Here is a 23,822-nt window from a genome sequence, read left to right on the forward strand (position 1 = left end):
TTTTCAAAGCTCAGAATTCCAGGAACCAGGATTCCCGAGACAGTTCCATGTCTCATAATTTTATTATTTGCAATGATGCTGATGTTAAATGTGTAACAGGTTTAACATCTATGTCTTTCTTGAAACACCTCAGAGAAATAAATTCTCAAATGAGGAAAAAGAAATGCTTTGGCAGATAATGCATGTGATGGGTTCTTTGGGCCAGTAAGGTCGCTGTGATTATCTTCGATTTTGACCGAGGTGCTATCCTCAGCTATTAGGACTAAGAGATGCTGAAGTGGGGACGTGGGCCCTGGAGGGTATGGTCTCAAAGTTCCAGTAAGCTCAACTTTGACATGCTCACCCCCTCCATCTCCCTGAAGTTCCTGATTCTTTGCTTGCCACACATTTCTGGCAAATTCCATGCCTAACCTCTTGACCTTACGCCTTGCATGAGGCAGGAGTGACTTTTAGGTACCCTCAGCAGTCCCTCCTCTGTCCTCCTTGCCCCCCTGGGGAAAAGTATGCAAACTAAAGCCACACTATTCATGCCCTTCACTGAACTATTTATTGCCTTGTCTCCAAAGACAAATACTAATTAAGTCACACTGAACAGTCCTAGCAGAGAGAAGTTAAGGGTTCTCAGACAATTCAAATTCTGTGCAGTTTAAAATGGATAGATAGATAGATATAGATTATTCAACTTTTACTGAGCACCTCTTTGTCTCTGCTGTGGCATCACGCGTATGATTTCAATTAATCCCCATAACCCAGCATGCAGTGGCCCCATTTTACAGATAAGAAAACCGAGGCTCAGAGATTTGAAACAACTGACCCCAAGGTCAGCCAGGCAGGAGGTGGCTGAGCTGGGGTTTGCCTGCATCCCGCTCAGATGAGGAGAGAGAAGGTGGAGAGGAGCAGGGCAGAGAGGGGACAGGAGGAGGGCGTGGCCAGGCTCAGGGGCCGGGGGTTTCCTTTGGGACGGGTCTCCCGTGGGGGGTTCCGGGGAGAGTGGGGTGGGGCTCAGTGTCCACACTCACCTGCCGGCCGGCGCTGCTTGACACACTGCCCGCTGTTGGGGATGCCCTCAGCCAGGTCACCCGGGCTCAGGATGTGGCACTCATAGCCTGAGGGGCAGAGGAGTGGCTCGGCCCCGTCCTCTGTGGTGCTGCAGGCCTCTGCTGCGGGGGACACACACGCGGGGGGCTCAGGGGCAGCCCCCATGGGGGCAGAGGGGCCGCCTCTCATCAGCACCCCAGATTCCACGCTGTGCCTGGGGTCTCTGCACACACACATGCACACAGGGGTAGCCCAAAGTCACATGATCCCAAACATGCCCTCGCATGCAGGCATCATGACATGCATATTGGGTTGGCCAAAAAGTTCGTTCGGTTAGCGAATGCGTTGTTCAAGAAAAGTTCTTTGTGAAAATGAAAAAATGTCAATTTTTACTTAAAACCGAACGAACTTTTTGGCCAACCCAGTACATGTACATTCATCCCCACACAATGAAACACATAGGCTCATACTTATAATCACACGTACATATGTGTTTACCCACCAAAATCCTGTACACACACATATCACATACACACATTTTCGCCGCCCCACAAGTCCTAACACACGTATACACACACACACACAGCCATATCCACACCCACGTTCACATGCACACAAATCCTGCACACACACACGCCCCTACAGTTGCACACATCTGCACAAACACGGATGCACAAGTTCTCAGACACACGGCCACAAGCACAGCCAGCCGGCTTCATGCACAGCTGCACACCCTGACAGACACGGTCACGCACTGGGATGTATGCAGGGTCACAAGCACAGCTGCACACCCTGACACACACGGTCACGCACTCGGATGTATGCAGGGTCACAAGCACAGCTGCACACCCTGACACACACGGTCATGCACTCGGATGTATGCAGGGTCACAAGCACAGCTGCACACCCTGACACACACGGTCACGCACTGGGATGTATGCAGGGTCACAAGCACAGCTGCACACCCTGACACACACGGTCACGCACTCGGATGTATGCAGGGTCACAAGCACAGCTGCACACCTTGACACACACGGTCACGCACTCGGATGTATGGAGGGTCACAAGCACAGCTGCACACCCTGACACACACGGTCACGCACTCGGATGTATGCAGGGTCACAAGCGCAGCTGCACACCCTGACACACACAGTCACGCACTCGGATGTATGCAGGGTCACAAGCACAGCTGCACACCCTGACACACACGGTCACGCACTCGGATGTATGGAGGGTCACAAGCACAGCTGCACACCCTGACAGACACGGTCACGCACTGGGATGTATGCAGGGTCACAAGCACAGCTGCACACCCTGACACACACGGTCGCGCACTCGGATGTATGCAGGGTCACAAGCACAGCTGCACACCCTGACACACACAGTCACGCACTCGGATGTATGCAGGGTCACAAGCACAGCTGCACACACGCAAAGGAGCTCCCTCACAGCCACACCCCCACAGTGCTCCAGGCCCCTGGGCCTGCCTGCCATTCCTTTCAGAAACTGTGCTGCACCCACCCCGGAAGGAGGCCTCGTCAGCGGGGAACAGTGAACCCCTTATGGTGATCTGAGGGATCTGAAAACCCCAAGCCCCCTCCCTTTGAATTCTCCACCCAGGGAGGAGACCCCATTGCCAGGGACAGTCAAACCCCACACTGTTCTGGGGATTCTGAGAGCCTGGCCAAGACCCAGCCATGCCCTTCCGTGTCGGGGGGGGAGGGTCCAAGCAGGCCAGGTATTTGAGGACAGGCAGCCTGCCGGAGCAGAGGCTGACCCCGGTTATCAGTTTTCTGGGGGCACCTGAGAAGTGGGGGGACCCTGGCTCTGCTGTCGGGTTGGGCATCACCCTGCAGGTACCTTGCAATGCCTCCTCAGGGCCGTCTAGGAGCCAGCCGTTGCCCCCAAGCCATCGAGGTTTCGGCTGCACTAGCCAGTCTAAAACTGACAAGATAATAGATGGTTAAATCGAGGCCCTCAGGCAGCTGAGAAATGCCCCAGCCTCTGGGGATGGGGAGCCTGCATCTCATGATGAAACACAGAGCCGCCCCGCAGGAGAAACAACTCAGTTCCCCAGCAAAAGTTCATCCCTTCCTTTTAGTAACAGAACTCTTGAGTTTCAGCTAGGCACTGGCTGGCCAAGCTGGAAACTACATTTCCCAGCCTCCCGTGCAGCAAGGTGTGCCATGTGACTGAGTTCTGGCCAATTGGATATGAGCAGAAGTAACGATGCCACATCCCAGCTTTCCCTTGTATGGTTACCTGTGGGGTCCCCTCCCTCTCTCTTTCCCGCTTCCTGCAGACTGGGAGCCACTTGGACCATGTGGAGCAATGAGACAGAGGGAACCTGGGTCCCTGGGTGACTGGAGCAGAGACACCTGCCTGTCATGGACCACCTGTCGACTCCGGCCTTTTAACCAAGGGAGAAGTAAACGTCTAATAGGTTGGGCCCCTGAGTTTGTGGGTCTTTTTGTTACAGCATCATGGCCTGTTCTCTAACCAATACATTTTTAACAGGAAGAGTGACCATGTAGTAGACTGGAAGGTCTTCAAAGCCCCAAATAGGGATTGAAAACCCAAATGCCTCTGGGGACAGATAGGTAACATAAAGGAGAAAGGCAGGCTGGGTAGGATCACGGCCAACTGGAGAGTGTTCCTGCCTCAGTGGGTCAGCGGCTGGTCAGCTCTGGCCAGCTGTTCCCCGTGTTCCCAGAGCCTCTGGGTGTTTTTTTGTGTGTGTTTTTTTAACTTTAGGTCTATATTTTAAAAAATATAAACTCTTGGTTTTAAATGTTGGCAAATAATTTTTTAAAATTTTAAGTACTTTGGAGATTAAATAAAACTGGTCTGGGATCACATTCGTTTATGACCTCTGCTTTAGTCTGACTCCAAAATAAAGAGATTGATGTGCTGTCTAGTGCCTTTGAAAGTACCTAGATAGGGATTGGTAAAAATACCGGTTAGCTTTTTTCTTTAAAACAGCACAATATGGTTATAAGATGGTTGCTCTCAGTGTGGAAATGGAAACAGCAGAACCAGCAGTTTACAACTTCCAAACGAGAGGGGTGAGACATGGTTCCAGAGCCTCTATTTCCAATCTTCTGGTTCTTTCCTCCTTCTCCCCACCGCCTCGGACTTAATGTTAGAAAATGTATTTTCAATGCTATTTTTCACTAAATAGGAAATGTATTAATTTTTCCTGTACAGGGAAATGTACACATTTTGCTATACTTTTTGGAATACTGAAATTTGGTCAAGGTCTCCCATCAATATGCAGACCCTAAAGGCCTGGAGGCCCAGGGTCTCGCCTCTCTGCTCCCCAGCTAGAACTTCCTGGGATCACCTGCTAAATAAACTCCCCTCACTCGAGACCTTATCTCGGGGTCTGCTTTGGAGGGAACCCACATGCTGACTGCAAGGAAGTGTGTAAGCTGCTTAGAACAGGGCCTGGTGCATTTCAAGTCATGTTACATCAGCGGTTCTCAATCTGGAGCGATTTTGCCCCCCGAGGAAACATCTAGTAAAGTCTAGAGATATTTTTGGTTGTCCCAGTGTGGGACGGGGGCACCACTGCCATCTAGTGGGTAGAGGCCAGGGTTGCTGCCCAGGTCAGCGCCCCACTGCCCACCCCAACTAGAATTATCCAAGCCCAAACGTCAAGAGTGCCAAGGGTGAGGAACCTTGTTCTAGATATTATTATCATAATTCTTATTATGACTGACTAATATTTTGTCGGCCCTTCCTGTTGGCCAGTGAAAGCTAGGCCTCCATTGATTCATCCATTCCTCATTGAGTACCTTTTATGTGTCCAGAGACTATTTTAGGTAGTGGGGATACAGCAGTGAATGAAACAAACCAACCTTCCTGCCTCACGGGGCCAACCTTCAAGTTAGGGGAACGATCAGGAAACAAATGAAACACAATATTCTAGACTGGGCTATAAAGAAAGCTTAAGCCAGAAGGCAGTAAGCAATGGCCAGAAGAAAGATTACCATTTAGAGAGGGAAACTTCTCTGAGAAAGTGACCACCTCTGCCTGAGATCTGAAGGAGGTGAGGAAGTGAGCTGTGTGGGTGTCCGGGGGAAGGATGTTCTGGGCAGTGGGGGATCCCACAAATGAACCTGGGGCCCCATATCCCTACACTCGGAGCCTAAGGCAGTGGACACTTCTCCACAGTCAGAAGACTAAATTGAAATGCCAGCTCTGCCTGCTGTGTGACTTTGGGCAACGTACTCAGCTTCTCTGAGCTCCCGTGTCTTCAGCTGTAAAACAGGGCTGATAGTGGTCTCTCCACCCCATGGGACTGTGTGAGCATTAAATGAGATGGTGTAAGGAAAGGCCATTTGGAATGTCATGGACAGTTGTACAGTTTGTGCACTGCTCAGAAGCACCTGTTCTAGGCAGCAAGTAAGGCTGGAGTCCCTATGCCCTGTCTCAGTCCAAAGGAAGGGGCACCTTTTTGACTTGTCCAACCAGATGGGCACACTTTCACGTACTTCCTCCACCAGGAAGGGGTGCTATTTTGTCTTTCTCATAAAAGGCCCTGTAGGAGGCAGCGTGGCCATGAGGCAGTACTCAGAGGCAGCACAGACTGTAATTATGAGCATTATTAAGGGTGCCGAGTCCCTTGCCGTCGCTGTGACCTCACCCCAAAGAGAACTGGGTGTGTTCGTTCTCACCTTGGCCTTGAGGAGGGGGTAGGCCTCAGTAATGAGGGCCCAGGGGGACCACAGCCTCCGGCTGGAAGTGCAGTCCTAACAGGCTGCTGTCCTCCAAAGGCTCAGCCCCAAGCAGAACTGGGAGCGGAGGAAACTTTTAGGGCAGCTTTTCTCCACTCAGCTGCCCATAATCAGCCCCACCCTGTACTCCCCCCAGGCTCCCTTCCCTCCCCTCCCAAACCTCTCCAGAAGGGATCTGAAACTCCTTCCCTCCACAGATGAACCCCTGAGGACTGCATCTCCCAAAGAGATTCCCCGTTTAGATTCAACAAACATCCTACTGATTCTCTCCTCCTTGCCGGAGGCGGACGGGGCGCTCCGCGTGAGCTGCACAGTCTCCTTTCAGCCCTGCTTCACAAGTGCGGGTTTAAGTTGGTGACCAGCTAGCCAGTGGATCTGAACCCAGGAGTCTGCGTGCCCACCTGGATCACTAAGGTGTCAGGTCTCCATCTCAAATACCCCCAGGGCCAGGCGTCATGAGTGAAGTGGGCCTTGTGGGGTCCCTGGAAACCTGGGGGCCGCCCCCGCTGCCATCTAGGGGCACCTGAGGCTCCAGCAGATGGTGGCCCAGGGAATGCGGTCCAGTATTTTTAAGAAAAGCTGGAGGACTTCCGTGGTGGCGCAGTGGTTAAGAATCCGCCTGCCAATGCAGGGCACACAGGTTCGACCCCTGGTCCGGGAAGATCGCACATGCCGCAGAGCAACTAAGCCCGCGCCCTAGAGTCCGTGTTCCACAACAAGAGAAGCCACCGCAGTGAGAAGCCCGCGCACAGCAAGGAAGAGTAGCCCCCGCTCTCAGCAACTAGAGGAAGCCCGTGCGCAGCAACGAAGACCCAACGCAGCCAAAAATAAACAAAATTTTAAAAAAAATTAAAAAAAAGGAAAAGCTGGAAATCTGGACTTTTTATGAGAAATCTCCCCCATCTTCATAGGAGGGGTATTTTCCTTGGGACGGGCGGCCCCTGGTCTGTAGTTCTCTGTCGGCAATGGTGAGCCCCGCATACAGCAGGCGCTCAATGCATGCTTGCTCCAGGAGCGCTATGCTCCCATCTCACAGGGCGGCCCGCCCAGGGGGTCCAGGTGTAAGCCCAGCTGTTCCTCCAGTCGGGCAGCGCCGGGCAGGACAGTTCCCCGCGCCCCCCATCCTGTCTCCCCCGGCACGGAGCACCTACCTGGCGGGGGCGGCACGGCCTCCAGGCAGGCGTAGGCGCAGCCGTTGTAGCAGCAGCGCCGGTGCCGCGGGCACTCAGAGTCAGCCTGGCAGCGCGCCGCCTGGCAGGCGCCGGGGGGCAGCGAGCGCGGGGGCGGCGGGCAACGGTCGGCGCGGGGCTGTCGGGGGCCTCCTGCCTCCTCGGCCTGCGGGAAGAGGGGGCGTCAGCGGGACGGGGCGGGTGCTGTGCGCCGCGGGCGAGTCGCTGGGCCTCTCTGAGCCGCCGCGTCCTCGCGTGATCACAGCAGAACCAGCCTCAGCGGGTTGCTCTGAGGATGAAAGGACGCTGTTTCTCTTTGTAATAGCCCCAAACTGAAATGACTGTAAGCCCATCAGCAGCAAAAAGGATAAATCAATCTGGATAAGAGTTGTATGTTAAGTGTCTATCCTGACGTTTATATGTATGTATGTACATATATGTATGTATTTACATATAAAATAGGGTATATATGTATATGTATGTATACAAACACACCTAGATACACACATATTTATATACTTCTTATAATTCATGTGTTCATATAGAGCTTTGAGAATTTACAAATCACACACAAAATGAATAAATTCACGTAGCAAACGGCGTGGATAAATGTCACAGGCATAACACTGAGAAAAAAAAAGAAGTCAGCTCACAAGAGAACATACAGTGTGAATCCATCTATAGGTTTCATTCAAAAACAGGCAAAGCTGATGTCTGGTGTGAGACCAGGAGCGTGGTCACCTGGTGGGTGGTGACCTGAAGGGGGTCTGGGGTCCCTGGGGGCTGGCCCCGTTCTGCTTCTCGATCTGGGTGCTGGTTCCATGGTGTGTTCGTTTTGCGGGGATTCATGGAGCTGAACTCAGGATTTTCACACTTTTTGGTACTATGTTTCCAGAAAGAGTTACAAATATGATATCCTATTTAACATACAGGAAGTGTGGACTCATTACCAATAAAAGAAGCATTTTAGAGATGGGGTTGGGAGAGTTGAAGTCACACCAGACCCCATCTGTGCCAGGAACACTGTTCTGCTTCTGGATATGAAGGTAGGGTGTATGGAGGGCAGGTCTTACACATCCCTACACGGGTGTGCGCACACACACACGCACACTCAGGCACAGAGTTAGATACAGAGTATGTTCTTTGGGGGAAAAACCACCCTGGCTTGCCCCGCCTCCGGCTTATGCCTGAACTGCTCCGCCCATATAAAATGCTTTACCTACTGGTCCCCCGATCTCCCCCAACATATATGTATTTCAAACTCCTGCACCTTGTACCGTCCAAGTAAATAATGCACGTCTGCAGACTGGAATAGCATGCAGCCACTAAAACCTGCTGATGAGAGATCCCCAAGAGATGGTGGTTCATGAAGAAAATTAAGACACAGAACAGTCTGTCTGCTCGTCACCTATGTTTCCAAATATTCATATGCACACACATGTAATATGCATGTTTAACAGGCCTAGAACATCCTTGGAAGGATATACAAGCATACACAGCAGCCGTTGGTCAAAGACTGCCTCTGGAGAGAAGAGTTAGGTTCTGAAGCCAAGGGAGAGTTCTCCTTATTGTACACTTTTTTCCCCTTATTGCATGCTCTTTTGCACAGGTTCCAATATATATATATTGCCATGAACACATTGATTTTTTTTCAATTTAAAGAAGACAATCAAAAAACTTAAAAGGTAGAAGTACTTAAGAATGATTAATGACAGGGAAAACCTTATATGTTAGTATATAAATAAATAAAAGGCAAGCTACACAATGGTGTATGCCCTCAAAGGTCAAGGATGCATGAACGTCCTTCCGCCACAGCTATTGCGGAAACTCCACACGCTGCTCCCAGTGCCCAGTAGGGGGCGTCGGGTCACCGAGAACAGGTCCCGACCAGACACATCTGCCAACGCGCGCAATCACAAGGACCAGTGGTTCTCAAACTACCTCCCAGGGACCGCCCCCCCCAGGGGCTAAGACTGGGCAGTGGGGGCGGGTGGGGGGAGGAAACCGTGACCAAGTGGAGCGGGGAAGGGGTGCAGTCTGGGGAGGGTGGGGCTCCTGGCCCTCCCTGCTTCAGCCAGAGAATTCCTTTTTTTTTTTTTAATAGAAGCAGAGTTGATTTCCGATCTTGTGTTAATTTCAGGTGTGCAGCAAAGTGATTCAGTTATACATATATATTTTTTCAGATTATTTTCCATTAGAGGTTATTCCAAGATATTGAATATAATTCCCTGTGCTTTACAGTAGACCCTTGTTGCTCATCTATTTTGTGTATAGTAGTTTGTACCCAGTGAATTCATCTTTTCTCCCTTATATAAATCATTTAACTTGTGAAAAGCAAAAATGAATACAAAGCCAACATTTGGCGGAAACGAAGCCAAAATAAAGGGGCAACCTTGTAACTCCTGGATCTTCTAACTCCTGGTTCAGTCTTTTTGCCATCCTCTGGTCGGCTGGGTGCCCCAAATTCCTGTATCCTCAGGAATAATTTCCAAGATGCAGGCAGGGCACATAATCCCGCACCATTAACTCAGTTCATTTTCTTAAGAATTAGCAAAATCGGACCCACGTTGGGGCCCCACCATTTGAATCCTAATCGGAGGTGACAGCTGCCCTGGCCTCCTTCGGAGGGTGAGGTAGGATGCCTGAGCGTGGCTGGGAAGGGACGGCTGGTTTTTCCGCCCAGCCTGTTTTCACATCAAGCCTCATTTATGAAATTTAACAGAACCTGGAGATCAGACAGGAAACGCTTTCCACCCACCTCCAGCGCCTCCCAGGTGGGTGACTTCCTAAGGGCAGCCCCCAAAAGGGGCGCTCTCCAGGGAAAATTCAAATGTCGGTTCTCAGAATTTGGAGAAAACAAAAGAGATAAGCGCCTTAGAAGTCAAATCGCCCCAGTGATTTATGGTGCTGCCGGAACAACAGATGGTCCTGGGTGATAAAGAACCGATTTCACGGAGGGGCCCAGATTAAAGGATTAAATGTTTTGAAAAATATTTCATGTCATGCAAGGTGATGCTCACAGAGGGTCCTAAACAAAGGATGTTTCCTGGTGTTCTGAGAAAGAACGGACTTTTATAAACGAAATAAATAGATCACCTTCCCAGCCCACGGGGGTTAAAGGTTAAAGGCCAAAGTTCTCGGGCTAAAGGTCAGACCCCAGCTGGCCCCGTGCCCCCTGCCCCTCCACTTCTCTGGCCTCCCTCCTGTCGTCCCACCGCTCTCCCCTTGCTCATTCCTGGCCAGCGCCCTGGCCTCTCTGAGGTCCCACCTCTGGACCTTTGCACGGGCTGTGTCTGCCTCCTCAGATGCCCGGCTGGTTCCAGCCCTCACTTGGTCCAGGTCTCTGCTCACATGCGCCCGTAGCTGGCGCTCCCCGTTCCCCTCTGCCTGCCTTACATAGCTCCAAACCTCTGATCACCCTTGGGAGGACCGTGTATTGATTCACTGTTCGGTTTATTGTTTTTCTCCCCCCTACAACGTGTCCTCCTAGGGACTCGGTCTTCTTCCCACCTGTGTCCCCAGCACCTACGACCGTCCCTGGTGTAGAGCAAGTGTTCAGTTCGTTTTTGTTGTGGTTGATTGAAAGCTGTGACGATGAGAATGATGGAGGCGTGACGGTGACGGGCAGCACTTACTGGCGGTTCACCACGTGCCAGGCATCCTTCATCCTTCTAGGTGTTTAATAACCTGCACACTGTCCCTGTGAAGTTGGCTCTGCAGGCCAGGTGGCCTGCACTGATGTGGAGCTGTCCCTTCGTGTTTGCTTCATGCTGTACCTTTCCCCCAGCATCTGCACACGCCTTTGGTCACGTGAGTCCAGGAGGGGCAGGTCCTATTTTATCCACAGTCTGAAGATGAGGCCCCCCGAGGTTCAGAGAATTAAAGGTTTGCCCAAGGCCACCGGCGGAGAAGGGTCATATTACACTCCTCCCTCCTGAAGCCAGAATAATGCATCCAGAATATAAGTCTGGGGTCAGTGCTTGAAGGTTTGCTAGGACCCCAAACTCCTCCTTGCCTTGGGGCCTTCTGCACACTGTCCCTTGCACTCAGAACTCTTCCCTGTCCTTGCCCAGCTAATGCCTCCTCTTCCTTTGGGGCAAGAACTTAGGAGTTACATCCCACCTTCAAGTGTACCAAGATGGACGGCGCTGAGGCCGTGACTTCCTCAACAGTCAGGGATTTGAGCTCAGGTGTGGGAATTAGATGAGTCTGGCTTGGACCCCTGTAGCTGTGTCATCATACAGGAAAATGACCTCTCTGAGCCTCCGTTTTCCTCATCTGCAAAATGGGCCCAGAAGTAAGCGCCCGCTGCAGGGATTTGTGGAGGGAGCAGATGAGATCACATCGGTGGGTGCTCTGCTCAGCGATGCTGATTGGTTGGTTTTATCATTACTTTTATTTTTGGTCTTTCCTGCTTCCTCCCTCCTTCTCGCCCTCGATTCACTCACACACTGATGATGGTTTAGGTGTGATGCTGAGGCAGATGCAAAAGAAACCTATGAGCCGGTCCCTGCCCCCAAGGAGTTCAGGATCTAACTGGGGTCTAAAGACGCGCAAGCAAGAAACCCTCCCGCAGCAGTGCCATCATTTCTAGGGAGGGAGGGGGGGCGGTGGCGGGGATGGGGGCAAACAACTGGCAGAGTTCTTAAGAGGAAGCGGCCCCCCCAGCACTGCTCCCTGAGGGTCCCCTGAGGTAGCATCCATCGCTCCCCTGTAGTTACACCTGCTGACCCCATTGTACAGGTGAGGAAACTGAGGCGCATACTCACCATATGGGGAAGCGCCAGGCTCAGAACTTGGGCAGGCTGACTCATAATCACTGCAGGGCAGGCAGCATTTATTAAGCTCCCACTGTGTGCCAACGCTGTGCTAGGTCCTCACATAATTTCACGGAATTCTCAGCACAGCCCTCGCTGCTATTATTAACCCATTTTACTGGTGAGGAAACTGAGACACAGAAATATTAAAGGCACTTGCCCCAGGTCACACAGCTGGCCAGTGGTAGAGGCAGGGTTCAAACCTGGGTCTGTCTGACTCTGGCAATTTCCTGTCCCGGGAGCCTGGATCTGGGGAGCTGCTTCCCAGTCTCACCTGTGAGATTCTTCCCGTTTTGTCGGCTCGGGATCCCCCTCTCTCACACGCCCCTGCCTCCTGCCCGCCTCTGGACCAGCCCCAGCTCTGGATGTAGTCATGTAACTGCCTCCCCCAGGGATACATTCTGGAAAGAACTCGTCTTGGCCCCCGCTCTCTGCAGCCCCAGCCAGCCCCAGCCAGCCCCAGCCCTCCATTGCCACTCAGCTGAAAATAAAACAACAGCATGTCAAATCCCAGCTCACCCCAGACTGACAACATCCTTCACGAACATCCCAGACAACCTATGATCTCCATCTTTCATTTTCATCCCTGCAAAAGGATGGTACAGCAAGTCTGCTTCAAAGTAGCTCCTGAACATACATTTATGGTACAGCTCGGACAAGAATGTCCCAGCGTGGCATGCCTTACTTGGATAAAGATGGTTTCCCTTAGGGTTTCGACCTGGTGGCTATTTTTTTTTTTTCATACCCTGTGGGGATATTTTTAGAAGCCTCTATAGATTTGCAAAGCCATTCTTCTTCTGATATCTTCAGGAAGCAGGTAGGGAAATGCCAATTCTGGGCTGCTTCAGTGGGAAGCCCAATTCCACTAGTCCAAATCCAGAGTCCACTGAAGCAAGTGCCTGGGTGCCCAACCAAAGGAGGCTGGATAAATAAACAACTGCACATCCATACCCTGGAACACCATAGAAGTCTCTGAAAAGAGGACACGGATCTATCATATTAACATAGTCACCATATATCGTTCAATGAAAAACGCGTGGTACAGAACAATATGAATAATAAGCCAGACACAAATTCCACGTACTGTATGATCGCGTTTATATGAAACGTCCAGAATAGGGAAATTTATGGAGACAGGAAGCAGATTGGTGGTTGCCAGGGGGCGAGTATGGGAAGGGGAGTGGGGAGCAGCTGCTTAACGGGTCCGGGTTTTCCTTTTGGGGTGATGGGAATATTCTGGAACTAGATAGAGGTGGTGGTTGCACAACACTGTCGATGCACTAAATGCCACTGAACTGTCCAGTGTAATGTGGTTAATTGTATAGTATGTGAATTTCATCTCAATAAAAAAAATTTAAACAATATGAGCAAAATACCGTTAAGAAAACAATGTGTGCCGAGCATAACTGCTTCACGGAAAAGTCTAGGCACTCACACGTACCAAAATGTCAACAGAGCTTGTGTCTCAGAGAATTTAGAATATTTTTACTTGTTTGTGACTTTCTGTATTGTCTGAATGTCTTGCAGAGTAAACATCATTGTTTTTGTAATCAGGAAAAAATTTGAAACCATTTCCATTTAAGGAGAAAGAATTCAGTCTCCAAAGCTGCCCCAGTTTGCCCGCATCCCTCCCTCAGCACTCCACCCCCTTCATTCCCCTGCAAGAGCTTTACCCTTCTTTGGAATGTTCCAGAGAGTTAACGGCCTGACCAACAAATATGCACCCCAGGACTGGTTCGCTTGGTGCAGGAAGAAAGCCAATTTTCTTCTAAGCTTTACTTACTCTTCCTCTGGAATTCGGATGTCAAAGATCTAAAAATATGTCTCTCCCTGGAACAGAGGGCTTAGAGTTCAGTGTGCATTGAATGCCATTTCCTGACGCCGAGACCCTCAGGACGCGCTGGGCTCCGGGAGCAGAGTTTGGTGCGTGGCTAACGGGACTTCCTCTGAGAGGTACTCAAAAACCCAGGATCTCACACCAGGACAAGCCATCTCAGTGCATGTCGAGGGCAAGAGTGCAAACTTGGCCAACTCCTCCAGCTGGTGTCCACTGAGCCCTGCTGTGCACCTGAGAGTTTTCTAGAACTTTCCATCCCTTCTCTTCTGCTCTAGAAGGTTTTAATGTAATTTAGTCATTCATTTCACGGTAAATTCATAGTTCCCAGGCCTACCACGTGCCAGGCACTGGCTGCACGCGAGGAGAGCGGACCTAAACCAGAAGACACTGGCCCTGCCTTCACGCGTGGCTCAGCTCCAGGACATGTGACAAACACCAACCCAACACCACACAGAAAGCAAATGCATTGCTTTCTTTTTGTTTATCTGTGAAAGTAGGTAATGTAAAATGAAACAAAGCCAGAATAAAAAAAAAAATCATGCAGATCATAATAAGGGAGCTAAATGTTAGGAAGAAGAAGTCGAGAAGTTAAGAAAACTTTTAAGAGAGACCTAAATAGGGGATCAGGGAACGGGCCTCTGAGCAGGGGACCATGAAGCTAAGACAAGCCTGACCAGGAGACCCTCACAGAATCCCTAAGATGTACCTTAGGTTCCCGCTGCTTTTTAAAAAACTTATCGTGGTAAAATACATTGGGTTGGCCAAAAAGTTTGGTTTTAGGCAAAAATAAAAGACACATTTTTCGTTTTCACCAAGAATTTTATTGAACAATATATTCACTAACCAAACGAACTTTTTGGCCAACTCAATATAACATAAAATTTGCCATTTTCACCATTTTTAAGTGTACAATTCTATGGCACTGATTAAATTCACAATATTGTGCAACAAATGCCTCTTATCTATTTCTAAAATATTTACATCACCCCAAACAAATTCTTCTTTTTTTCTAACTGAAGTATAGTTGATTTACAATGTTGTGTTCGTTTCTGGAAAACTTCTATTCTCATTAAGCAGTCCCTCCTCATCCCCGCCCCCTCAGCCCCTGGCAACGTCTAATCTACTTTCTGTCCCTATGAATGTGCCTTTTCTGGACATCTCATACAGAGAGATCACAGGCTATGTGGCCTTTTCTGACTGGCATCTTTCACTGAGCATGTTTCCAGGGCTCATCCATGCTGGAGCGTGTCTCAGTGCTTCATTCCTTTTTATGGCTGAATAATATTCCATTGTGTGGATGGACCCCGTTTTGTTGATCCATTCTGAGCTTATGGACGTCTGGGCTGTTTCCACTTTGGTTACCGCAACTAGTGCCACTATGACAGGTAAGTTTCCCTCTGCTTTCCTGCCTCCTTGCATGCAGGGTCCCAGATTACAACCACACGGTTCTTGGATACTTTTCCCCTTGCTCGTTTCCACCTGGAATCAATTTCAGGACTGAAACCTCAGGTACGGAAGCCAGATTCAGAGAGGAGGAAGTCACCCCCAAAGTCACACTATTCATTTATTTTTCCTTCCTTCCATCTACCCGCCCATCCATCCAGCTCCTCCCCCTCGTTCTTAAAATGTTTATGAGCGTCTGTGACGGGTCAGGCTCTGCGTTAGGCCCTCGGGGATGGCCGAGCCTACAGTGGGGCACTTCACCGCGGTACGTCACATCGCCTCTCTCCAGCCCCCAGGGAGGACCTGCGGGGTCTTGACCATCAACGCTCCAGGGCCCACTGAGCAGCCCCTCCCCTCCAGAAGGATGCACCCTAGTGGTGCTGATGACGGGGTCCTGCAGGGGTGCAGTCAATCTCACATCTTTCAAGGAGCAAGGAGAGCCTCCAGGGCTCTGAGGGCACAGTGATAGCTTCCCCAGTCCAGCCAGCATGGTGTGGGGTGAGTCACTCTCTGCTCTGGCCGGAATGCCCTCATCTGGGAAGAGTCGGCCATTGGGGTTGCTGGTTGCAAGCAACAGAACTGACTACGCTGGTTCCCAGAGGCTGACCGTGTGAGTGTGCTAGGGCTGCTGGAACAAACACCACAGACTGGGGGCCTGAAAACAGTGGAGCTGTGTTCTCTCACGGCTCTGGAGGCCCGACGTTCAAAATCAAGGTGTCGGCAGGGTTGGTTCCTTCTGAGGCTGTGAGGGAGCATCTGGTCCATGTTTCTCTCCTGGCAATCCTTGGAGTTCCTTGGCTTGAGACGCGTCGCTCTGATCTCTGCCTCTGTCTCCACGTGACCGTCTCCCTGTGTGTCTCTGGCTCTCTCTTGTCTTCTTCTGAGCTCACCAGCCACGTTGGATTAAGGGCCTACCTAATTTCAAGATGTCCTCATCTTAATTAATTACACTACAATGACCCTATTTCCAAATAAAGTCAAATTCACAGGCACCAGGGTTTAGGACTTGAACAGATCTTTTTGGGGGTAGGGGAGACAAAATTAAACCCTGAGACTAGGATTTTAGTGCAGATGGTATATTTGCAAGAGGGTCCCAGGCAGCTCTAGCAGGGGAGGGGGCACGTGAGGCAGGGAAGGGGGGACCATCTGGGGACCGTTAATGCCCAGGTGACTGCCCTGGGCACCTGGAGCTCAAACCCAAGGGCAACCTCTGAGAAACTGTCCAGATCACTCTTCGGAGGCGTCCCAGCCTGGGCTGAGGAAGCCAGGCCGTGGTCCTTCAGCTCCGTTTGCTCCCACGGTATGGACCCGAGCACCTTGGCCCGTCCCGTGTGTCGGCCGAGCGTGTTCCGAGGACAGAGCTTCCAGGATGAAGGTGAGGATTCAGGATTCAGAGAATGATGAGAGCGGAGGGGAGGTACCCACAGCTCTAGGCCACCTGCCTCTCCCACTCTTGCTAACTTAGCAAAAAATAAAAGATGCACCAGAAAGCTCTCGAGCTCACAGAAGTAACGAGGGAAAGGAGGACCAGCCTGGGGAGACTGGGGGACACGCCTCGCACAGGGCCTCTGTGCTCGTCACCAGAAGCTGCTGCTCTGGGCAGGCCAGTTGCAAAGGCGTGCCCCGTCCGGCAGGATGCATGACATCCTCGCTCTGGGCTGCTGCAGCCCCACACTGCCCCTCCGCTGGGCAGGCACCTTTGGGCAGGGTGCAAACTGCCTAGCCATTTCCAGCTGCCCTGAATGGGAGCTTAGGGTACAAAACAGACACATAGCCACAGTGACACATGGGGACCGTGGGGCTACCCAGTCCCCAAGCCGACATGACGGCTACAATAAGTCCCACCTGGTAGGTTTGTTCAGAGGATCCTGAGATAGCCTGGCCTGACGCATAGGACCACTCAGCAAAGAACTGTTCTTATAACTTCCATCAAATGGCAGGAGAGCAAATCCCAAAACACCAGCTCCACAGAACGGACCCTGAGCTCCCCAGAAAGCCTCTTGGGCTACTGACAAAACATCCCTCTTCCTAGCCTATTCCTTTCCGTCTTATCTAGCCTCGTAAATATCTGTCTTTGTTTTGTTTTTATTAGTACACAGAGAGAGGTATTCCCTGGCCGGGCAGCAAGCTGAAGGCTCTCGTGGTCTTTCCACTGGATTGCAAAGTAGCACTGCCGTCTCCCACGTGGCAGACAAGGAAACGGAGGCTCACGGAGGACAAGTCTTCTTCTCCTTACAAGCCTCCCTAAAGGGCCTCCTGTGTCTTCCTCTCAGGCACTGTCTCTTGGGCAGGAAAATGCACACAGCATCCAGGAAATTCCCCGGACCCCCTCAGCCCCCTCTGCCCACTTTGTCAAGGGGCGGGGCTTTGAGAAGGGGAGGAGCCGAGATGCAGGCAGCCTCGTGCGGGTCCGAGTTTAACACCCAGTTCTCCATGTGCAGCCTTTGCCAATTTCCACGGTGTAAATACCCTCACTGGGGCTGATTTCAAGCTACCAATGTGAGGCCACTGAATGAGGAGTTGGGAAGAGAAGTGTAATAGCTCCCGGATAGATGGTGTTTCTACCGTGCAGATGCCACAGACATGAATGACCTCGAGAGCAGGGAGAATGGTAAGAATGCAACCAAAATAATTAGGAAGTGATATGTTTCTGATAAGGAGGATTTCCTTCCTTCCTTTTTCATGTAAATTATATAAGTTTATATGACTTCATTTTTAATAAGGGCTCTGTTTAACTGTCTGGAGTGGGTATGAGCTGGCTTCAGCATAATCCTGGACACCTGGCCTCTCCTCGCCGTGACCTGCCCCATGGGGTCCAGGGCCAAGGCTGAAGAGCTGACCCAGCTTGGGGTGGGCAATGGGGGCCACCTAAGAAGTCTTGCCCCTGAACATGCGGAGCTGCTTCCTATTACTCCTAGATTCCCTGTTGGACATTTGCATGGATGTTAGAATCAGAACTGAAAGGGCCCTGGAGGTCATCTGGTCCTGTGTCTTCATTTCCCAGGTAATGACCTGAGGCCCAGAGAGGGGCAGCAAGCAGCCTGAGGCTGCACAGCTCATTAGAGATGTCACTGAAAAACTCCTAGGCCTGGCGCCCTGCCCAACCTCCTTATCCTCTGAGCCACCAGTCGACAGCCTGTCTTTCCCCAGGGGCTCTCTGTGAGGCACAGTCTTGGCACAAACCTCTCCCGTGTCCGGGCACCGGAGAGGGAAGCTGATGTCTGCTGATAGCAGGGAAGAGCTCCAGTCCAATGAGTACAAACTCAAAGTGCTTGCATTCTGACAAACGGTGGCTAGAAGTAATTTGGTTCCTGAAGCCCACCCAGGCCTGCGTTTTTTTTTTTTGTTGTTGTTTTTTTTTAAATTAATTAATTTATTTATTTTTGGCTGTGTTGGGTCTTCGTTTCTGTGCAAGGGCTTTCTCTAGTTGCGGCAAGCGGGGGCCACTCTTCATCGCGGTGCGCGGGCCTCTCACTATCGCGGCCTCTCTTGTTGCGGAGCACAGGCTCCAGACGCGCAGGCTCAGTAGTTGTGGCTCACGGGCCTAGTTGCTCCGCGGCATGTGGGATCTTCCCAGACCAGGCCTTGAACCCGTGTCCCCTGCATTGGCAGGCAGATTCTCAACCACTGTGCCACCAGGGAAGCCCAGGCCTGCGTTTTTAAAGAGACTCCCCCTGACCCCCAGTGCGTATCGTCCCCAACCTCCTAGCCTCCTCGTTCCTCCTAGAGAGATGTCACGGCATCAGCCCCTGTGACGCTCCAGGACAAGGTGGCGATAAGGCCAGATGATGTATTGGAAATCTCTCTGTGGTCCTAGAACCAAAGCGCTGGATGCTTTGAGGCCTAAATCGTCTTGTTGGGACAGCGAAGAGCATGGGGGAGTCCAACCTGACAAGGGTTTCTCTTCTCCCTCCAAATACCTACCACCATCTCACTTGCTACTATGCTTTTCTACACCCGTGTGGCCTCCTGCCTGACCTATAGAGTGTGAGCCCTGGAGGCTGAGATTAGCCTCAATACAGTTTCATTTCACATGGTGCCTGGGGTCATTAAACATTCCATTCTCCCTCTTCTCCACCTGGAAAACTCCTATTCATCCTTCAAAGCCCTGGGTTGAATGTCCCCGATCCTGGAAAACCCTCCCTGACTCTCTCGGGGCAGAGCTGCACACACTCTTCTGTGCTTCCATTGCACTTGCCCATAATTTACCCACAAGAATGTATGGGGCACCTACTTCATGGCAGGCACCAGGAACACTGCACTGAGGGAGCCAGAATCAGGCCCTACTGTGAGGAACCTACATTCCACCTGGGGAGGCAAACACCAACCAATTTCCTAATATTTGAGTAAAAGTCACAAAGACGCAAGGACCACTCGCTATGCACTGTGTTTGACAGATATGGAGTCATTTACAATCCTCACCCATATGCTGAGAGTGCTGGTATTGTCTTCCTGAACCTTCTATGCCTCTGTGCTCCCTTTTGGGGTGGGGGACGTAAAGTGACACCCTTCCCACCTCCACTCTCTCTCCTAGTCCCCTTCCTGCTTTATTTCCCTTCTCAACACTTGTCACCAAATTCAGTACCGGCACGCCTTGGAGATACTGTGGGTTTGGTTCCAGACCACTGGAAGAAAGCGAGTCACATGAATATTTTGGTTTCCCAGTGCATCTACAAGTCAGGTTCACATTATACGGTAGCATATTAAGTGTGTAATAGCATTATGTCTAAAAAACTCGACGTACACACCTTAATTAAAAAACAGCCTGTTGCTGAGCAACGCTAAGCATCCTCTGAGCCTTCAGTAAGTCGTGATCTTTTCCCAATAGTCACATCAAAGATCACTGACCACAGATCAACATAAGAAATAGAGTAAAAATGAAAAAGTTGGAAGTAGTGGGAGAGTTACCAAAATGTGACACAGAGACACGAAATGAGCAAACACTGTTGGACAAAAGGCGCCGAGAGACTTGCTCAAGGCAGGGTTGCCACAAACCGGCAATTTGTAAAAACGCAGTATCTGTAAAGCACAATAAGATCAGGTGTGCCTGTATACATTTTCCTTTCACGTCTCATTCATTCTCTGCAAGCCCAGCCCTGTGGGGTAACACGAGTCCCCCAAGGCTTGGGGACATATAAGTCTGTATCCCCACAGCCTAGGGCAACAGTGACCTAGGTAAACAGTGGCGATCAAACATACATATTTGATGAAAGGAACGCATCAATCTGTCTTTTTCAGATGAGATCACCGGTGCTCACAGAGGTCAAACAACTTTCCTGAAGCCACACAGCCTGTGAGTAGCAGAGCTTGGATGCAGACTTAGGGCTGCAGGGCGCATGCTCATCGCCTCTCACCACGGCGTGCCAACCCTTTGTACTGCTGTCACATGTCACCTGACTGCCTCCCCCACTCGACCACCCTGCAGGGTGGGAGCTGGTGTCTCCACGTTGTACCTACGGGAACGCACACAGCGCCCGGCCTGGAGCAGTTTCCACTAAATGTTTACTGAATGAGCCAGGAACGGCACGGAAACATAATTGCATCCTATCGACTATCGACATTTGGTTATTGACTGTTGAGACAAACACTGAGTTTTAAGTCCTCGGACTCTAAAATCAGGTGCTCTTTGTCAGGAGAAAGTAAATGTGGGTAGGCAAAAGCACGTCACGGTCCCCCTGTGCATTTTTAGGGGCCCCTGGCTTCTTTACTCCCAGGCTCAGAGTCTTTTGAGGGCTGTGAGTTCCATCGGCTCCCCACCCGACTTTGGTACAACTTGGATAAAGAAAGCAGGACGCCTGCCCTGTCCTGCCCACGTCTGGGTGGGGCGCTTGTACACTGTACGGTGCGGGGATCACCCATCTCCTCCCAGCGCGCCCCCCCCCCAGCCTGGGCACTTACACGGGACCTCTCCGCCAGCCTCGCGTGCAACGCCCGTTTCCAGATATTCTTGGCAGAACTGGCTTCGAGAAGCAGCAGCAGGAAGCACAGAGCCCAGCTGACCCTCCTCCAGCCGCTGCCCAACCTGCAGCTGGTCAAAGGCATTTCCTCCCAGATGGTCAGAGGAGAGGGGCCCTCTGGCCGGGGCGGGGGGGGGGTCCTGGAAGTGTGGAGCAGAAGTGTGCACGGTCTGCCTGACGGTCTCAGCTCCACTCGGCCGGGTCCCGGGGATCATGTGTCCGCGCCCAGCCCAGGCCCCCCCTCACCGACCCGCACTCCCGATGGGGGCCGCCCACCGGGTTATTTTTAGCTTGCCCTATTGCATCTGGCCCGGAGACTCCAAGCCAGACGTCTGCAGCCCAGGCAGCTCAGAAGGCAGCGGCAGCAGGCGGGGGTGTCACGCTGCTTGGAGACGTGGCCGGGAGTGGCCTTGTCACACTGGGATAAGGAGCACTTCCTTGCAGGCTGGGCGGTCCCCTCCCCAGGAGGTGTGCTGGCTCTGGGGGGTGGGGTGGGCACGCAGGGAATGGGTTGGGGGCTTCTGGCTGCTACTTTGTCCAAGTTTTGAGCTGGTCTGACAAACTCTTCTGCCCACAAAAGCTTCTTTGGAAGACTTGTTGCCGAACGGGGACCAGGGGAGCACATCACCGTGGGAAGAGCGTCCTTGAACCCCGGTGACCTCCGCTCTAATGTGGGTGTGTGGACAGTTACTCACATCGTGTGTTTCTTGGGAGAGTTCTATGCAATTGTGTGTGTAAAGCGCTTCACAGACGTCATAAGTGTGCTATAAATGTTGGCTTGCGTGTGTTTTATACAAGGATCCATATTTCACAAACTCTACGCTCTATCGCCTGTTCTCAGCAACCCCAAGACAGGCACTGCTTTGATGTCCATTTTACAGATGGGGAAATAGAGGTACAATACTTGCCTGAAGTCAGGCAGTAGTAGCAGAGCTGGGGCTCAACCCAAGCCCCATCTGATCGCTGTGACACGCTACCAAGCGAAGCAGAAGGGACCCGAACTCTGGATTTAGAGCCCCTGGGCTGAGTCCCAGCTCAGCCTCTGTGTCTGTGGGACGCTCGCTGTTCCTCACTTCTCTCATCTGAGACACTGAGTTTGTGGTCATTCACTACAGCGGCAGAGGGAAGTTGCTACACCCTCTTGCAGCAGGTTGTAGGCTCTCAAGGTCAGGTACCCATGTCTCTCTTACTGCTTGCACCCCTGCGCCTTGCACAGCGCTCAGTAGGCACTGGCCCAATGCACAGAATAAACGTCATCATCATGACACAAAGGCGTATCCCTGGTCTATGGACTAAGAGATGGTCACAGAAGTCAGGCGTGTTTCCCAAAGCCCCCATTCATGACTGACCTCCCAGGCGCTTTCCTCAGGACACAGCACAGGGCTTGGCCACAGTAGGTGCTCAATAAACGTTCTTCAATTGCGCTATCAGTCCCTCAGCTGTATTCAGACCATAGGGACCCAAGGCACCGAGCTGTGTGCCATCAGTTAATTTCTTGAAAACGTTAACTTATGAAAATGGTCTCCCCAAGTCTTCAAGACAAGGGGTGACTATTCTGGGAACACGGCTGCCCTCCGGGTTTCATGTGGAAGGAGAAAAGGCTCTGAGTCGAGAAATAAACATGGTACAAATCTACCCAGGAAAGCAGCTGCTTTCCTTTGATCAGGACGAGGCAGGAACCCGGCCTGACAGCCAGCCTGGACGCTCCCAGCTGGGGCCGAGGGGGCTGGCCAGGGCCTGGGGCCCCTCATGATGTCAGGGCGGGCAACTCCTCCCCAATTCCTGCCAAGCCTCAAAACTTTATGTTCCAAGTGGCGGAGGTCCTTCTGGTTTATCTGAGCTCTGGAGAACTGGATTTGATCCCAAGCTACGTGGGCTGCACTCCTGGGATTCATCAAGCCTGAGTGTGACTTCCTGCAGATCCGTGGGCGGGGTTTCCTCTGGGAAAGCCTTGGAGCTGGCAAGGCTTTTCAACTCCTCTGCTGCCAGAGGCCAGCTAGCGAGGCCTGCCCACAGGGGTCTGACAGACAACTGCCTGCTGACAGCTTTGCTCCCTCCAGAAAGGGAGGAAGATATCTCCTTTAAAAATACAAAGGGTGGGACTTCCCTGGGCGCGCAGTGGTTGAGAATTCGCCTGCCAGTGCAGGGGACACCGGTTCGAGCCCTGGTCTGGGAAGATCCCACATGCCGCGGAGCAACGAAGCCCTTGCACCACAGCTACTGAGCCTGCGCTGTAGAGCCCACGAGCCACAACTACTGAGCCCGCATGCCACAACTACTGAAGCCTGTGCGCCTAGAGCCTGTGCTCCTCAACAAGAGAAGCCACCACAATGAGAAGCCCATGCACCGCAACGAAGAGTAGCCCCCGCTCGCCGCAACTAGAGAAAGCCCATGGGCAGCAACGAAGACCCAACACAGCCAAAAAAAAAAGAAAATACAAAGGGTGCAAGTGCTCAGGGCCTCCCTCTAAGGAGCAGAGGACATGGCTCGTGGTGCCAGGGTCTAGGAAGAAATCCTGCCCTTCCAACCCCCATGAAACTCCCCCACCTGATCACTGAGGCACCACATTCCTTCCGCAAAGAGGCAGAACATTTCTTCCACAGTGATCAGGTCAGGCAAATAAGTGCTCTAGGAAAGGGCACAGGGTGGCATTCATTCATACTTTATACTAAAGTGTGAGTGACTTCCAGCAGAAAGAGACACAGAGGCATACAAGGAGGAGCAGAAAACATTCATTCATTCAGACCTTTGAATATCTACTCTGTGCCAGGCCTGGGGATGCCGGGGAGAGTAAAACCAGGCCTAGTCCCTGCCTTTATGGG

At 51.6% G+C, this 23,822-nt stretch overlaps 1 protein-coding gene across 1 annotated transcript in view; it reads right to left on the reverse strand.

Annotated features, from left to right (window-relative positions):
- WFDC1 (WAP four-disulfide core domain 1) overlaps positions 1-21,339 on the reverse strand; it is a 28,103-nt gene extending 6,764 nt beyond the window's left edge. Inside the window, exons 1-4 of the mRNA XM_057533458.1 lie at positions 20,942-21,339; positions 6,929-7,112; positions 2,899-2,982; positions 1,020-1,160 (exon numbers count right to left, since the gene is read on the reverse strand). Of these exons, the coding sequence (XP_057389441.1) occupies positions 1,020-1,160; positions 2,899-2,982; positions 6,929-7,112; positions 20,942-21,085 (553 nt within the window). The 5' untranslated portion in view covers positions 21,086-21,339. The remainder of the gene's footprint in view (positions 1-1,019; positions 1,161-2,898; positions 2,983-6,928; positions 7,113-20,941) is intronic.
- Between the last annotated feature and the right edge of the window lie 2,483 nt (positions 21,340-23,822).

The sequence above is a fragment of the Balaenoptera acutorostrata genome, chromosome 19, assembly GCF_949987535.1.
Source record: "Balaenoptera acutorostrata chromosome 19, mBalAcu1.1, whole genome shotgun sequence".
Lineage (NCBI taxonomy): Eukaryota > Metazoa > Chordata > Mammalia > Artiodactyla > Balaenopteridae > Balaenoptera > Balaenoptera acutorostrata.